Here is an 18,762-nt window from a genome sequence, read left to right on the forward strand (position 1 = left end):
AGTAACCGGCAAGAAGGAACTGAGGAGCAGTCGGGTCAGCAGAGGTATATATCTGGCGCCATGGTGGAGCCACTCCAGGGGGCGACCCAGCCGACCCACCGGGGAGTTGTTAGGGTAAATATCTTCCGACGAACGTGCACGCAGCACGCACACACCTAACTGGAATGGATATGAGCAACATATCTCAAAGAACAACAGTTACAAAGGTGAGTAACTGTCTTTTTTTGATGGCTGGATCCAGAATGTGATACCGTTCTCCCTAGTCTGCAGCACAAGAAAAGGGGAAGAGGATGGAAAGGGAAAGAGGAAGAAGCATTCTCCTTCCCTCCTTTCCTCCACACACATTGAAGGCAAGTAGAAGGGGGACAGGGAACTTAAAAAACCAGGAGGAGCATATGGAGACTAACCTAGGTAGTTGCTCCTGGTCAGGGGCAGCTCTAGCTTTTTTGCCACCCCAAGCACAGCAGTCAGGCTGCCTTCGGCGGCGCACCTGCGGAAGGTCCCTGGTCCCGCGGATTCGGCGGTATGCCTGCAGGAGGTCTGCCGGTCCCGCAGCTTCAGCGTACCCACTGCCAAATTACCACAGAATCCGCGGGACCGACGGACCTCCCACAGGCAAGCCACTGAAGGCAGCCTGACTGCTGCCCTCGCAGGGACTGGGAGGGCGGAGCCACCGTTGCTCCTGGTTAAGATCTCATCTGAACACAAGCACAGCCCAGAATGTCTCCATTGCTCCACCATTGAGTAATAATGGGAAGCATTGGGGCCCTTCCAGTTTTATGACTGACATGTTTTAGAAGGCATGATTAAATCTGAACAAGTCTATTTAATTAGCTGAACAAAGGGATGCTTCCAAATATGCACAGCAGGATTACTTCAGCTTTAGAGTCCTAATACAATTCTATTTTGCACTCTGTAAGTAGGTAATTTTCCCAACCTGCACTACAAACACAATCAACACAGTAAGTAAGGTCCAAACAAGGCCTCTTCCTGTGTTTGATCTTATTAACGAAGAAATGAACAATAAGATAATGAAGATCAGTTTAAACCTTCTCCCTCTGGCATGACTACTTCTAAAGTGAAGCAGATTAAGTGGTGAGTCAGCAGAACTCATTTAACCCTTTCCCAACAGCAATAACTCTTGTTGAAAAATGTTACAGATGTTACAGACTTTTACCAGTTTGTTACCTTCTTTATAATTATCCTTAAATCACAGACCTTCATCAATATCATATTTGTCAGTGGATTGGAAAAGTTAACTCCGGGTAGTTTAGTAAATTTCTTTGTCAAAACTGAACACAGCTTTTGGGTGTAGGACTATATATATTTTTCTTTTCTGTTAATTTTCTCTCTTTATGTCTAGCAAATACTAGTGAATATATTAACGACTTTTGATACAATAGATCAATTGATGCTTTTGTTTCCTCTTTGGGAATTATGAAAATCTGAATAGTATCAGTTTTTAATGAATCCTCTCCAAAGTTAACCAGATATAGAATGTTGCAGTGTTCCATCCTTTCACATCTGCTCAATGTACATGTCATACTGTTAGTGGAGACTGTGAGACTTTTGCAACAGCACTTCCTACTGTTTCCATCAAACCTCACTTCTATAATTTTCTTACATCCAACTGCCTGTAAATAATGTACAGTTCCAGGGGACAGTTAGGTAGCTTTGAATTTATGGAGGAAATGCTGATAGGCAGGGGGGAAAATAGAAGAATTTAGGCACAATGTGACTCTTTCCTCTATTAAGGGATATTTTTTATTTTGAATCAATGGCTCACCCTCTCAAGCTGTTATAAAATCAATTTTCATAGAGTCTCAGAAAACAACAATGACCAAAGTTTCTTTTACCATCTATGGTTGATGTGTAGACTTAGAATTCTCCCTCACTAATACAGACTGTGCCAGGTTTATCTCTGCAATGTGGTGGTGGTGGTGTTGTTGTTGTATTACAAACCCTCCCTCTACGCCTCCCCAGATTTCTATTGAAGCGTTTGTTGTTTGATATGGATACATCATATGTCTGTTAGGTGATCTGGTCTGTAAGGGACATAGTGAAATTTCAGCCCATTTAGGAGCAAGTTCTCCTGTTAATCAAATGTTTTAGATCCATAAAGCAATAATAAATTGCTCACAAAGGGGGAAACGTTCATTTTAGAGTTTGTTAAAGAAAGTTGCCTATTGTTCATTGATTCATTCAGTATAGACCATATGTCTGGGATCTTCAAACGTTACAAATGAATTGTCTTTATACTTGAAAATGTTTTGGGGTTTGAATATGCAACTTGAAGGAACTATACAAGAAGCTATTTTGATTGCATTACATGTCACGAGCAAAAGTTAATGCTTTTTTTGTTTTTTTTTAAGAATGAGGATTATCACATTCTGGAATTATGAAACCCATTATCCAAAATCTGTTTTTTAATGACTGTAAGCGGTAAAACTATCATTCTTCTGTTTAAGGTGGCATTGCTAAGTAGCTTTTTGGTAACATTTCAAGAGGAGATGATTTACCATAATAGGGATTCATATTAAATCATGTTTCTGAATGAAGGAAATCAGTTTATAGAGAAGTTAGATAATTACTGTGACTGACTTTATTATGCATATGACAAAACAAATTGTTGTTGGCTATTTTTTCTGTGTAATTTAGGCACAAGTGCAAATACAAAGGATTTCTTTGTCTCTCTGTTGAGCCCATAAGTTATTCCCATAGCGCACATATTTTCTGATAAATATCTCCACCTTTCTGATTAGAAGCTTTCTTACCCCTTCCAAGAGTACACTTGTTGGTACATTTGTGGAAAAAAAAAAGTTTTTGTACTAGATTATTCATATAACCAGTTCCAGGTATTTATCATGATAAAGTACATATAATCTCCCAGAGACTGTTATCTCCATTATTTGCTAATTCTAGAATACGAGATGTAGCATCATCCATTGAAAAGTGTGGCAATTTCCTGCTGTGGATTGAAAAATATTGCTGAAAGCATATTCTGATGTCCTGAGATCAACACATTTTTTCATCAGAAAACTCACTTTCTGTTTTATTCAGTATTAGTTTACATGCATACTTGCCATTGTATGTATCATATATTTTAGCTGTTGTGCAGGCAACCTGATGTGTTCTAGATGGGACATGGTATAGAGGAGATGTAGGAATGGACTGAAGTATCCTTTATATTTGCCTTTGTATGTAGGGGAGTTGGAAATAGGCGAGAATGGAGAGAAATTTTGTATAGCAGTACACAGAATTTTACAAGTTTAATGTCAGCCCTGCGGCAATCCGATGCATTTTAGTTACTGGTAAGTTTGTTAAATTCTGTTTGAAAAATGTTCATCTTGGAAGATGGCCTTCTAAACAATATTACTTCCATTATGTTAACAGTAACCATTTTTAAAGCTTCTTTTTGGCTTCATGGTTCTGCTGATAAAATAAATTTTATGTGTTAAAGGCTTCAACTATAGCTATATTTCCTAATATTTTGAATGGCCGACTTAATACAATTAACTGTTAGTTTGACTAGCTCTAGAATTATACAGTATTAAAAACTAGGGGCCTAATCCTCCTGATGAGAAGATATCTTCTCAAACAAGGCCCTTATAATTCAGTGTCAGAGAGAGTGATTACTTGTTCATTTTAGTACTATCTATGCTTGGTTGGGAAGTCAGTCTCAATAAGTGTTAAAGTGGAACTTACGGGGGGTTGAAAGGAAATGACTTTCACATTTGAGTATTAGTTAGGTCCTTCAGGTAGCCAGATAAAACTTTCCATAGTATAAAACATACATGTTAGATAATGTACAGTGTATAAAAGAGGAAAGGCCTGTCTGTCCTCTTTTATTTAAATAACCACTCCTGTACAAAATATGAATTAATGTAGTCTGTCCCTTTTCCAAGCCAATGACTGAAATGTGTATACAATACTTCCACAACAAACTCAGGCCAAGCATATAATTTTTCTGTCCTTTCCTTTAATCATTTAATTTCTATACTATATGTGCAATGGCAGTTTAAAAACAACTATTTGTGAAGTGACTTTACAGATCTTTCTTATATCATTTGACGTGTTAGACGCTCCTTAATAGCTCTGTGTTCTGTTTGGTAATATACATAAACCATTTTTTCTCTAGTTATGTTTAAGTGAGGCTAAAGGTAGTCAACTCTGTTGTGTCTTATACAGAATGTGCCCCAAACTTCTTCATGGTTATATCTTTAGGTGAATGTGAGATGGCTCTATTTAACCTCTAATTTCTCTGGTACTTGTAATTTTAATTATTTTAGGTTTGCAGCAGTCCATTAACATGTTCTCTCAAAGATTTGATTTATATTTTATATGGTACTAATGGCTTTTCCCCATAAAATATCATGTGTTTATTGTGGTGGTAGTTGTCATATATATTACAACTGTACTATATTACATTATAGTAGTGTCCAGAGGCCTCATACGAGACTGGGGCCTCATTGTTCTAAAGACAGTATGACTATATAGTAAGAGTAATTCTTTATCAGTGATCTTACAATCAAAATAGACAAGATGAACAAATGGTTAGAGGCACAGAGAGGTGAAGTAACTTGCCCAGGGACACATAGTAGGCCACCGGCAAAACTGGGGAAAACCCAGGTGTTCTGAGTCCTAGTTTACCTCCATATTAAATAGTCCATCAACCATTATAATTTCTAATAATAATTTCTGATTTTTATATCAATCCTATTCATGATTAAAATTCTAGGGCTTAAGCTCACAATGATTTATGCTTTTCCTTAACTTTACACGCATGGTGAGCAGTCCTGTTGAAGAAAAGGGGACTATTCACAGTGCATTTGTATTAAGTACAGGTATAAAATCTGTGCAGGATTGGCATATTAGGTTCTGACTAGTTTAAACAATTATATTTCTAAATATATGTCAATCTGAAATGTTGTATATGTCAGTTTTTTGTAAGACACAGTTTGCCTCTCCTGAGCTGCTAAAGAGTAAAGATGTTCACTATAGATATACTTAATAAAATACAGTGCTTTTCTATCAGGATAAAAAATAAAGCTGATTAATTTTACCTAATTTGAAATCAATGACAGTTTGACAGATTGATTTGATTAAAAGCTTTTGAGTACTGTAATTGGATATCTGTGTTCTTTACTGCTGATAATTTGTAGAGGATACTGTGTGTGGTTTTATACTGATTATTGTACAATACTAAAGCGAGACGAGACACTATATCCTGTTCACAGCATGCATTCTGACTACACTGTATACTTTCACCTCAGCGCTGCTCACCAGGAATACTGCTTCCTGTTTCCCTCCTCATGCTGATAATTTTTTTGTTGCTGACATGGATTACCTGGTCTCAAAATGTTTTCCGAAATAAGTTGTGTTTGAGGAGCAGTAGAACCTTTAGTTAGATTCTTTAAGTAAAATTTAAATTTGTAAAGTGTAAGGTTGATACTTTCTTTAATTCATTCTTCCACAGTTGCCAATACACAGATTAATTTTTCAGGGAGAATTTGTATAACAAACTAAATATATGGGAACAAATAGATATTTGCCTCTAAATTTGAATGAATTTTTGTTACTTTCGTTTTAGAAGGGCTATATTTAAGGCCCCTGCCTTTGGTACACTATATAGTTCATTTGCAACAATCCAGCAGCTCCCTGGCTTATTTAAAAAATCATCCCATGAAAAAAATGTGCTCCTCTTTTTAATCTCTGCCATGAGTTCCTATTTTTCCCCTTCTGTGTACTTCTGAACAACAGGTGAATGCATTTCTTTCTCTTCCTCTGACTCCACCTTATTAATGCATTAATTTTCCTTGCTACATTGCTCTGACCCAGCTTTAATTGATTTTTTTTTCTCCCGCTCAATTAATTGGTTTCTCACACATCCGTTTGTCTATCACCCCAGGTCCTCACAATATATATTTTCACCTTTGTTTTGGCAAGTCTGTCTTCTGTAGTCTCTCCATCTTTTCTTCTGTTCCTTTTGTGACCCCTTTTTTTGTGTCTCCATCCCAGCTAAGCACCTTATTCACAGAGAGGGGCTAAGCACTACTGGCCTGGAGGCTGGTTTCCTTGATTCTCCTGGACTGGTCTCTTCTTTACACTTTTCCCGACAGGTGAAACTGATCTTTAGTCCATACTAAGGTGCACATTGGACCATGTTGTGTGGCCAGATATTGATGCCTGGACTGTGTCCTCAGGGTTGTTGGGAAGGAAGTATGAAGGAAACACTCAACACCGCAGCTCCATTGTGCTATGTTCTGGATAATATTGCCTGCATATCATATCAGCTTTAGTAGTAACCATTGAGACTGGAGTGATGTTGTAGAGTGGCCACAAGTTTGGTCTGAAATTTACAAGATTCTCTTGATTTTGAAGTTTAAAAAAATTGCTGAGACAGCCCTCGTCTACACCGATCTAGATCTGTCAGCTGGATCTCACTCCTCATTTCCTGCCTCATCCAACTGCCCAAGACTTTGATAGCAAGTTCTGGAAGGAGTTGTTTAAAACCTGGGACAGTCCTGGCCAAAGTAGGAGAGTTGACGTAGATGATCATCACTCCTACTTTGAATATGATCACAAAAGTAATGTAATATGTGAATAATTGACTGAAAACTATTCAATATAAAATGTGAAATTTCTAGTCTCATACTTAGGCTTAAAGTGAACTTTATTTTTGTTTCTTCTCACTTAATAACTGGTAACTAGTGAAAACACAAAAGATTGCTTTTAGAACATTTTTAATTTGATTAATGCCTGTACTTTACATGCAGTGCCACCCTTTTGGCTTTCCTGGTCGAACTTCTTAAGAGTTCAGTAGCCATGCAAGAACAAATGCTGGGTGGAAAAGGCTTTTTAGTCATTGGCTACCTCCTTGAAAAGGTAAGTAATATTAATATTATTCTTAGTATTAATACTATCATTCTGAAAACCTAGCTGAATACAGTATTTTCAGTCATGTATTTTTTGTGCTACTAGTCTTTTAGTTCTCTGTGCTAGTAAGTATCTAGGAAGTTCTGTAATTTTGAATTATTTTATATGCTGTTTACAGAGTGCTTTTCTTCTTTTTCAGCCTGATAGTTCATGTCATATACTAATGTTCAGAGATCCCTTTTCTCTTTCCTCATATTTATTAGTAACTTCCCTTTAAGATCAGATAAGTCTTACCGCTCAAATCCTGTGTAGAACTGGAAAGCCAAGTTTAAACATAGTGGGGCACTCTTTAAAACAGGGTCGGCAACCTCTGGCATGCAGCTCGCCAGGATAAGCACGTGGTTCGCTGTCCCAAGCCAATGGGGGCGGCGTGAAGCAGCGCGGGAGCGGGATGTGCTGGCCACGGCTCCCTGCCACCCCCATTGGCCTGGGATGGCGAACCGCAGCCAGTGGGAGCTGCGATAGGCCGAACCTGCCGACATGGCAGGTAAACAAACTGACCTGGCCCGCCAGGGTGCTTACCCTGGTGAGCCACATGCCAGAGGTTTCCGACCCCTGCTTTAAATGTTCCTCCAGTTTTTGTTTATTTTTATAATTTCATTTTATTCATACGTAAAATCAACATCAAAAGGAGTAACTCTCTCTTATTCTAGGCACCCATGAAAATTCCTTAAATATACAGTTTTGAATAGATGAATGCTGTAATGTCCCTTCAACCATTAATTAACAAAACAATAATAAATGGGCTACCATCAAGAGCAGTCTCCTTCCAAAGTCTTCCCATTTCTTCATATCTAGGAAAAACAAATGAGTCTTGCATCATGTCCTGAAGTTCACTAAGCTTGGGTTATTTATGATTGGATGAGTAGTGAATCTGAAACCTGAGGAGTTCTTGTCAAATGTGCTCCACCAGCTGCCTCCTTGACTCGGGAAGGGATGGACTTCTCTACCAGTAATAGACCTAGTACTGATCTACAAGTAGTTGTCAACCAAGAAGAACATATCATCCAAACCCATGCTGTTGGAACAAATGATCCCAACACCTCCAAGCAGAGATGTAGTATTTGTTCCCTCCAGAACTTATCTTGCTCCCATGGTGCCAGATAGTTCAGACCAAATTCTTGAAATGTAGTCGTCAGAGTAATTTTCCTCATAATAGAAGGTATTTGTATCAGCAGTCAAGTGGAGACAGTTTAGAATAGCCAAGCTGTCCACCACTTGAAACAAAATCACTGACTGAAACTTAGTAGATGCTATTGTGAAGCAAAATAAATGTTCCTTTCCTTGTGCTGCCAAGGCAAAAGACTTTAAAAACACTTTAATGAGCCCTAGACTTGGAACCACTAGCACTCTAGTCACTCTGCTGCCTATTCCAGTTACTGTAAACTTAGATGACCTATGATGAAGGTGTGAAAGAGGAAACTTAGGAAACTTCATTGATAGTTGGGAACAAAATGTTTTATAAAATTCCATTAAATCATAAATGTGGGTCTCTTAATGTAACAGTATTTTCACATAAAGCCTCATGAAAATTTACTGGTTCCATTGTTTTCTGAGGGTGGACCAGCAAAAATGGTTTATCACCATAGGAGAGGTGAGTTCCAACCTGAAATTCAAAGAAGGCAATGACTGATATATAAGGGTATAATTTCTACCACCTTTTCCATTCTGAGCATCAGATCAAGTTTGACCAGCTGCATGAGTTGAGCTGACAAACATCTGTGATAGTGCTGTCAATGCCAGAATGGCCACATACACCATTTATTTTAGATAGGATAACACTTTTTTTTTTTTAAAGACTGACTACAAATCCTCATGTTTCAAGGCATTTGCAAATCATTAAGTGATTAAGTTTATGAAGACACTTCTCTAAGAGCATTTTATTCATAATTCAGTTGCTTTCCTTGCCAGATGGCTTCTGTACTGTGGAAGGCTGTGCAAGGTTCATAAAACACTGGGAAGCCTCTGGAAGGAAGATAAAACTCAATTTATCTAGTCCCTTTGGAAGTTACTTTTATTTTAATTATGATGATCTAGGCCTACGAGTGTGCAATATGTTTCTGAAAGTGTTTAAAGGATACTCCAAAACACACACGACACAAGGTGTATGAAAAGTGTCAGTCCCCCAGAGCAAGCATTTTTTTTAATTTATCCCCCCTTTCCCTACTTGCCAGGACTTGTGAGATCCACCATCAAGACTTTTCACCATTTTTCTCCTTATTGGTCAGTGATAGGAAAGGATGCTCTGACAAATTATTCCTTCCAGAAAACTAATATTAGGTCACAAATTCCAAATGAACATACCAGCCATCATATAAAGCCCAATTCGTCCCTGATTTAATCTTCATTATTTGGAGATTTAAATTTAATTAGGATTTTTCTATTTGAAAAGGAATAGAGGGATTAAAAAGCTTTTTTTTAATTCTAAAAGACTGTACCATAATTCTTGTTAAAAATACAATTAGCTGTTCTGTATTTTCTTGTTCTATTTTAATATTCTAATCTTAATTAAAAATCTAATTTTGAACATAATGTGTTCCTTTATAATGTATCTTTTTATAAATTTGAAAACTTAAACTTAGTCTAAAATACTTTTGGCAATTTGCAAACACTCTAATGAATGATCAAATACTCACCTTCAGGTCTGTCATTTTTATATTATTCTGTAATCAATGTCCATCATGGAATTTCAATAATAGAACAGTTGGATTCTTCTGGGTTTTTTTCCTCCACTTGTTTTACATGAAAGAGGTTTGGAAAACTGTTTGGTTTTGGTATGGTTTTGTTTTGAGGGTGAAGTGGTCTTCAATTTTGATTTTTAAAAAAATATATTTTCATTTGAGAGGCTTGGGTGATTGTCAAGCAGTTGTCACAATGTAAAGTTTGAGATTTAATTGCAAAGTTCAGAGTTACAGTTCTGTCAGATCAATAGAGCTTTAATATCTATGGTTAATGTTTATGCATACAAGTAAAAAATGACATACATCAGAATGCCTTGCTTTTGGATTCTTCTGTACATTCATGTTCTTTTTATAATACATGCCAATGGGAGAAAGGGACTTGGGAGAAGTAAAGATCAATGTTAATATTCCTGAACAATGTTAGGGGTTTTATATTGCTGCCCATCACCATGGTGTAGATTAGTAAAAGAGGTCAGGTTTGGTCTAGATAACCTCAATCTAGCCAGAACCATTTCCTAAGTGTAGATGTAGGTTAACACTTTTTACAGCAATTTAGCTGATTGAGGGTGATACTAGGAGACTCCCTACATGGTTTCAACCAGATAAATTTAGGTGAAATGTATTACCTAGCTGTCACAATTTGAGGTGCAATCCGGCCAGTAAGAGATTGTCACTGCCTACCCTGTAACCCTGTGTGCCTTACATACTCTGTAGCTGTGGATAGCAGACAAGCATGCTGCAGTTCCCTGAGTGTCTCTGTGCTGTATAACCCTGTTCATCACTCTGACCCAGCAGCTTGCCTACAGCACAAGAGCCCAACTCTGATATCCACCACCCTGGGTTACTGCTAGCCAAGTGACCCCAACACACTTTGAGTCCTGAATTTCCCCAAGACTGTCTTCCCTGAAGTGTCCAGCCCTCTTCTTGAACACTCAAAGAATAAATAAAGTTTGTTGCTCCTTTAAAGAGACAAAAACACAGCAGCTTGTTGTCTCAGCTGGAGTTCAGTCATTTCAATAAAAAACAAAACAAGCTCATTAACAAAAGAGAGGTTTTAAGTGACTTCAAGTAGGAGGGATAAAGACAAAACGGTTACAAGCAAATAAAAGTAAAATGAGCTTTCTAGTGGCTATGCATTGTAGCTCAACAATCTACAGCCTTGGTTCAAGGCAGATTTTCACTTTCTAGTTCATTTATAAAATTATTACAATACAAATGTTTAATTTCATTATCTGGAAATGCTTCATTATTCCCTTATGTGTAAAACAGAAGGCCTTGCCATAGTTTAGGTCTAAATGTGCCTTACAGGACAGCAAGTGACCCTCTCTTCCCCCTCCACCCCCCCTTCACTTCTCGGGTGCCAGATTCAACGTTACCAATGATGTTGAACAAGTCCCGCCATGAGACTGAGAATCATGGCCATGGGTATAAGGGCAGGTGCCCATCCAGGAATGTCCACAAATACAGCATTGCCTCCCGGAATGTCCACAAATACAGCATTGCCTCCCTTTCCCTCCTGTACCTGGCTGCCCCAGCTCCTAAGCTGCTCTGGATGGAGTGTAAGGAGAAGCACAAATAAGACCTGCTGGTGAAATGCCGGCTTTGATCCCTGCACTGCCAGTGTCATCTACACCAGCTGGACCCTTGGCATTGTCCTTTGCACTCCTGGCTGCATGACCCCACTGTTGTCTGCTAAAGAGCTGCTTCTCACTTACCTGGGCTCCCCCCTGCTTTTGGGACCCCCAGGCTTCTCCATCCTTGCTTCTTCAGTGGATGAACCCTTACTGCTTCTACTGGAGCCCCCAATGGTACTGATGGCTCCACCATTCCCACCCTTCAAGTCTGAAGGTTTCTCAGAACCAGAACCCTTATTCTCCCAGTCCCCCCCACTACAGTCCAGACTCACGGCAATGACCTCCTCACCCCTCGGCTTATGACCCCACTGCAGAGCCGTGATATACAGTCCTCTGGTGCCTGGAGACTCTTATTGTTGGCTCAGTTGCCACCCTGCCACTCCAACTGGACCTGCCCCTCTCTGTCCATGGCTTCCTATCACTCATCCCATTGGTGTATATGAAGAAGGAAGGAGAGGTGGAATGATGCCTCTTCCTCCCCAAATGAGGCGATTTATCCCATCCCTTCCCCCGCAAAGCCTGGTTCATGGATCTCAACATGGAAGATGCCTGTTTTCACATAGATATTCACTCAACCCATTGAAAGTTTCTGATTCCAAGTTGAACCCAGCCACTACCAGTTCAGGGTCGTACCTTTTGGCATAGTGATGGCTCCATGAGACTTCACCAAAGTCTCCTCTGTCATAGTTGCACGCATGTACCATCTTGGCTACTCCATCTTCCCTTACCTGGATGACTGACTCCTTGTTGAATGCTCCCATCAAACCCTCCTCTCCACCATCCATGCTCTCCTTGCATCTCTTGGCATTTGTATCAACATGGAGAAATCAGTTCTCATACATACACAGACCATTGCCTTCATTGGAGCATGGCTGGACTCTGTTGCCGCACAAGCCTTCCTGCCAACGGACTGCTTTGCCACCCTCATGACCCTAATCGCAGATCTGCACCACAAGCCCCAGGTCACATTCTGCCACTCTTTCTCTTCTTGGCCACATGGCAGTATGTGCCCTTAGTGACACCACACTTACCTTCCCATGCGTTGCCTGCAACTCTGGCTCCTCTTCATCTAGCAACCAAACACAGAGCAGGTAGATAAGTCCTGATCACACAGCAGGTGTTGACATCCTTCACCTGGTGGACTGACCCTTCAAAGTCCTGATAGGTGTCCACTTCACCCCTCCCATACCACAAGACATGATAACAGATGCCTCTCTCACAGGTTGGGAAGCTCACCTGCCTGTTACATGGCACAGGGACTGTGGATGCCTTGATAGGCCAAGATGCACATAAATGTTCTATAGATGAGGGCTGTCTGGCTTGCCTGCCATGCATTCCTCCCCCTTGTCCAAGCCAAGCTCATCCAATTACTCTCCAACAACATTGCAGCAGTGATTGACATCAGCAAACAGAGAGGTGCCAGGTCTCTTCTCTTTGTTCAGAGTCCATCTGCCTATGGATCTGGTGCATCAACACCAGTCACGCTGTAAGCCACATACCTCCTGGGCACCCAAACTCCCTCGCCGACATGTTCAGCAGGATGCTCTATATGAACCATGGATGGGAATTGCACAACACCACATTCCAATACCACTTCCATGAGTGGGGCACCTCATGTTTGGACCTTTTTGCCATCTGTGAGAACTGCAAACTTGCCTTCTATTGCTCCAGAGGGGTGGTGGGAGAACTCACAGGATGACAATCTTTTCCTTTCCCTCCTCCTGCAAGCCTCCTGCAAGATTCATCAGGATCGAGCAAGGGTGATACTCACAGCCCCATTTTGGCCATGACAGTGCTGGTTCATGGACCTCCAGAACTGGTCTGCCTGCACATCACTCTGCCTCTCCACACAGCCGGATCTTCTTATTCAAGACCAGGGGCAGCTCTGGCATTCTAGCCCTCTTCACGTCACAGCTTTGTTTTTGGATGGAGCTCAAGCTCTGGCAGGGCCTGCTCCACCCCAATGCATTGTATCCTTACCCAAAGCAGAAGAACATCCACCAGAGCCTGCTACCAAGTGAAATGAAAGCGCTTCACCTCCTGGGCACACAGTCAGCAATACCCACTCACGACGATATCCATACCTATTGTCCTGGACTGTCTTCTTGAACTCAAGATTTCGGGCCTAGCCCTCAACTCCATATGTGTCCAGCTGGTGGCATTCAGTGCCTTCCTCAGCCCAATGGATGGCATTTCTGTGTTTACACACCCTACCACAGTCTGTACCTAAAAGGCCTGTTCCACACCTTCCCATCAATACAAAAACTCACAGCCTTGTGGGACCTTAATCTTGTTCTCGCTGCTCTCAGAAAACCCCACCCTTTGAACTCCTGGTGATGTCCTCCCTTTCATATTTCTCCATGAAGGTAATCTTCTCACTGGCCATTACCTTGGCTAGATGGGTCAGTGAATTAGTGGCCATGATGGCTGAGCGCCCATGTCTATATTCCACAAAGACAAAGTGTCTTTGCATCTGTACCCTAAATTACTTCCTAAGGTGGTGTCCAAGTTCCACCTCAATCAGTGTGTACACCTCAGTTTTCTACCTTAAACCCTACACCTCAATTGTGGACAGACTCCTCCACTCCCTTGATGTCTGCAACAAACCCTTGACTTCCAAACATCATCATAGTTCTTAGTTAGCAATTGCCAAATGATGCAAGGGCCACACTGTCTCCTCACAACTCATTTCCAAATGGGTCTCTGGGTGCATCCAGGAATGCTACACATTCAGCAACATGAGGCAACCTGATGATGTCATGGCACACTCTACCTAGGCTCAAGCAGCCATGTCACCTGTGCACATTTTCACCTCACATTACACCATCGCCCACGCAACAGCAGCAGACGCAGGAGTAGGCCAAGCTGTATTGCACTCAGTACTTTCACCCACATTCCCACACCCACCCTCCATGCTGATCACTGCTTGCCACTCACCCACATTTGGAATCAATATAGGGACCATCATTTGAAGGAGAAGAGGAGATTACTTACCTGTAGCTGGAGGTTCTTCAAGATGTGTGGTCCCTATTTGGATTCCAATGTCTCCTCTGCTCCACACCGGAATATTCAGCAGTAAGAGGGGCAATGGAGAGGCGTCAACCCACATGGCCTATTATAACCTCAGACGGAAGTACAAGGCGATGCGTGACACATGCGGGTTAATGGACTCTATGAAACCTTCCAGAGCCAGCACATTGCGCACATGTGCACTCACGTTTAGAATCCAAATAGGGATCACACATCTTGAAGAACCTCCAGTTACAGATAAGTAACAGTAACCGCCTCTCTTACTTCCCTGATAAATGCTCCTGTCAAACTTGCAGCTATAGGAGAAGAATTATTATTTTTTTTCATATCTAGCCTCACTATTCTTACTGTAGAGTTCTGTACAATTATGTGCATATGACTGAATAGAATAGAGAAATGAATGGAGAGAGACTATTTTCTGACTTGTGCATCAAATGAGCTCTTATCTATGTGTCAGTTGCAAAATGGTTTTACTGGTGGTGATGCATTATTCCCACTCTGCCTACCACATGATTTGTGATCAAGAGGTTGACTCTTGCCTCCAACTGGTCCATGCATGATGCCAGCCCCTATAGCCCACTTGTTAAATTTTCAAACACCTTCATGCTTCCTCCCATGCTACCCCTTATGCTTTGGAGTAGCTCCCCATAAACATGCACAAAGCTACCGGATTATCTACATTCAAAACTCTAATTTGCCATAATGTCTACAAAATAATTTACAACCGTTAGGCTGCTGGTGTGCTGTGACCACTGCCTATCACCAGTATTGTCTGATTGTTTCCTTTATACTCCATTGTCTGTCTGTCTGTGTCTCTCTCTCTCTCTTATCTTTTGTGTTATACCTAGATTGTAAGCTCTTTTGGGCAGGGACCATTTTTTTTGTGTTTGTACAGTGTCTATCACAATGCCGTCATGGTCCATGACTAGGCCTCCTAAGGTATTTTTACACAACATTTTGAAGCAAGCCTCCAAGTCTGGGTTGATAGACTGGGGCTAGTGAGCTTGTGCTAGCACTCTAAAAAAAAAAAAATAGTTATATAGACAGAGTTTTGAAATTGCATCTCAGGCTCTGAAGCCCACTCTACTTCCTAGTCTTCAGAGCCTGAGCTCCAGAGTCTTGCTCCATAATGCTTTGTAGACCTACTGCTAGGTGCTATGATAATACAAATGAAGAAAGAACCTATCTTAAGTTCAGATCTCAGGCTGAGTTGCAGCATTGACAATTAGAAAAAAAATCTTTTACTTGTTAAGTAATGTACCATATTTTCTCAGTTAATAGACATAGAACATTAAAAATAAATGATACCTTTATAATGGCATTGTGTTGCTGCTCAATGCTATTGGTTTCTCTTTTTTACTAAAAAAACAAAAAAGAAACAAACATGTAAAATGGATCTAATGTCATATCACTTTAAGTGAGAAAACAGCACTTCATCCATGATTTTATACTGTATGCTATGAAACTGAAGGATTCTTTAAATAAAAAGATAGTAAGAAAAAAAATCAAACCTCAAACTACTCTATACGTTGAAAAACAAAAGCCTGCTTGCTCAGTTGTATTGAGACACCTATTGACTTGGAAAAAAAAATGTTCCACCATAAAATATTTAAGTAGTTCACAGCACTGAAGAGATGCTGAAGACTTCAAAAGGAATTAACAAGGCACGACACTGCAAAGAGTGGAAGACTGACTATGGAGGAAAATAAAATGGAGAAAACAGGAAAAAATAATCTTAGCTGCAGATATTTGAGCATAGTTTCAAAGCAAATGTTGAAGTTAATAAGATTCAGACACCTTATCAGTAAGCAAAAAGGAGCATTTAAATCTTGACCATTACTGAGATGAATTGTTAGTGAACACAATGTTCATCTTTTGAACTGGAAAACTGTATGGACCAAAAAATAGTTCTCTGTGAGAAAGACCAATAGTATGAGTTATAGAATGTATATGTATTTGTCTGATTTTATTCTTGTCTTTAAGAATAAGAATGTAACATTTTTACTCGTGCTTAGTAAATACTGCCCCAGTTCAAATTTCATGCAATCTTCCAGCCTTACTCTAAAAGAAGAAAGTGTATTAAGACAGAGTTTACATTTTTTCTGATTTTTTTTCTTTGTTCAGTCATCTAGAGTTCATATAACCAGGGCAGTTCTGGAGCAATTTTTGTCTTTTGCAAAATATCTGGATGGATTGTCACATGGCGCACCTTTACTGAAGCAACTGTGTGATCACATCCTTTTTAATCCTGCTATTTGGATACATACCCCTGCAAAGGTATGTGTACAGCGTAAATGTGTTTGTTGCTTCTTGTACTATAAAGTGACACACAAGTTTTCCTTTACCTATGGTAATTAATGCAGCTTACTTTTTTTAAATGCAGTATTAAATATTTGTAATTTTAAACCAAAGGCAAAAAATCCTGTAATTTGCAGTTTTACATCTAACATGTATACTGAGTTTTTAATTGTTCATCTTCTCTGTTGAGAAATATGATAGAAATGATTATTCATCCCCAATAGTAATCAACCTGCCATTTTTTTCATGCATGGTGGCTTAAGACTGTATAAATGAAAACGAAATGCAAAATCTGAAAAATCATACTTTAAGTAGCCAAAATATGAGCCGTTGGGGTGAAAAATCACTCATTTTATAATAATTTTAATTCACTTACTGTTAACGTCTCTATTTAATATGAAAATAAGATTTAACTTTATATTTGTGGGCTATAATTTTATTCTTTAGGTGCAACTTTCACTGTATACCTATCTGTCTGCTGAATTTATTGGCACTGCTACTATCTACACCACCATACGCAGAGTAGGAACAGTATTACAGCTAATGCACACACTGAAATACTACTACTGGGTAGTTAATCCTGCTGATAGCAGTGGCATTACTCCTAAAGGACTAGGTAAGTACAATACAGTACAATTCAATTTTATAACAAACTGATTATACAACTTTCTGATAATGAATGAATGATAATAGCAGTGGAAGCATGTGAGAGTTTGTGTAGCAGTTAGACGAAAGTTGATAATAGATGCCAATGTGTGAGACTGGCTGACAGCTTTAATAGTACATAAATACTTACTTTTATGAAATATTAAATGATGTTTTATTGCATTTTATGCATCTCTTTTGGGGTACTTTTGAAAATAATCAGTTTTTAGATGTCTTCATAGATACCTGTGGTACGTTTTTAAAAAAAAAAACAGAAATTTTTGATTTTCTGATTTTTATTAACTTGTCATTCTTCACAAGATAATTCTGTAGTTCTGTATTTCTATAATACCTCTTCTGATTTGCTGCAGTTTGTAATAATTTTACAGTACTCTCAGAAAACGCACATTTCATGGTGCCTGTCTTATAGGCAAAAGGAACCTTCACTACACAAGATTTGACTTTTGCGTAGTGATGGACTACTGTCAAGGTGACCCTTAAAACTTCATGTACAGCTCTGATTTTTGTCTCCAAGATCTCTAATGCTGTGTTTTAAACTCAGTAATATTTTCTCTCTACTGTAATTTAACAGCATTTAGTTACATGCAGGTTTTTAGCTCAATAAGTAATCAAATGTAAAAATCGCAATAATATATGAGAGGCTAAATTGCATGTATAGTATATGTGCAGGTTTTAGGTACTGCAGTACTCCTATTGCATTTAATGGACTACTCTTATGTAAAGCAAACTTTTGGCTCAAAGTCTCCGAGAGCCACTGGAAGCTTACTAATATCCTCCTCATCATCTGATCTTTCCTATCCTGCTGACAAGCTGAAAACTTAAGAGAAATTTTATTTCTGTGCTATAATAGTATCATACTGACATTTTTTAGCTTGAGAATACAGAAATTAAGGGAAAATATGAATAGTTTGGAATAACCATAAATTGTCAGGGAGACGTTTGGCATATGTTTTTTCCATTTCTTATGTTTATGAATAATAATGCAATTGCAGGGATAGAGCATGCTATAGAGAGGTATCTCCACTTTTGAAGTGAGGAGGCAGAGGATCTCAAAAGGAGTCACTACCAGAGCTGAGATTACACCTCAGGATTTCCTTGTTCCCAGCCCTCTGCTCATTCCACTACAAGATACTTAGTTTTCTGTCTATGATAAAATTATAAAAAACGGCAAATGACTTCTTTGTGCTTACGTTTTCCATTAAAGTGTATGAGAAGTGTATATCATAGTAAATGATGAAAACTACATCTGGTAACTGGTGATTAAGTACAGAAATAGCTTTTCCATAGATACCCACCTCAGTGAATTCCCACTTTTGTCTTGCTTTAAGCATAAGACCAAGTGGAAACTTCAGTAACTTTACAGTTTGGAAACTATGATGCACCCATAGAGGTGCCTCCTGTGTCTCTCAGTCAGGTCCTTGGGATGTAAAACCTTGGCAGTACCAGAGGGGCAGAGGCTGCAGAGTATGCCAGGTTCAGGAATTATTGTCATAAATCATCTTACTCTGTTCTGAGCC

At 39.4% G+C, this 18,762-nt stretch overlaps 1 protein-coding gene across 1 annotated transcript in view; it reads left to right on the forward strand.

Moving 5' to 3' along the window:
* NBEA (neurobeachin) overlaps positions 1–18,762 on the forward strand; it is an 853,790-nt gene that overhangs the window by 231,804 nt on the left and 603,224 nt on the right. Inside the window, 3 exon segments of the mRNA XM_030563353.1 lie at positions 6,777–6,885; positions 16,406–16,558; positions 17,027–17,195. Coding sequence (XP_030419213.1) covers positions 6,777–6,885; positions 16,406–16,558; positions 17,027–17,195 — 431 coding nt within the window.

This window comes from Gopherus evgoodei, chromosome 1 (assembly GCF_007399415.2).
Source record: "Gopherus evgoodei ecotype Sinaloan lineage chromosome 1, rGopEvg1_v1.p, whole genome shotgun sequence".
Taxonomy (NCBI): Eukaryota; Metazoa; Chordata; order Testudines; family Testudinidae; genus Gopherus; species Gopherus evgoodei.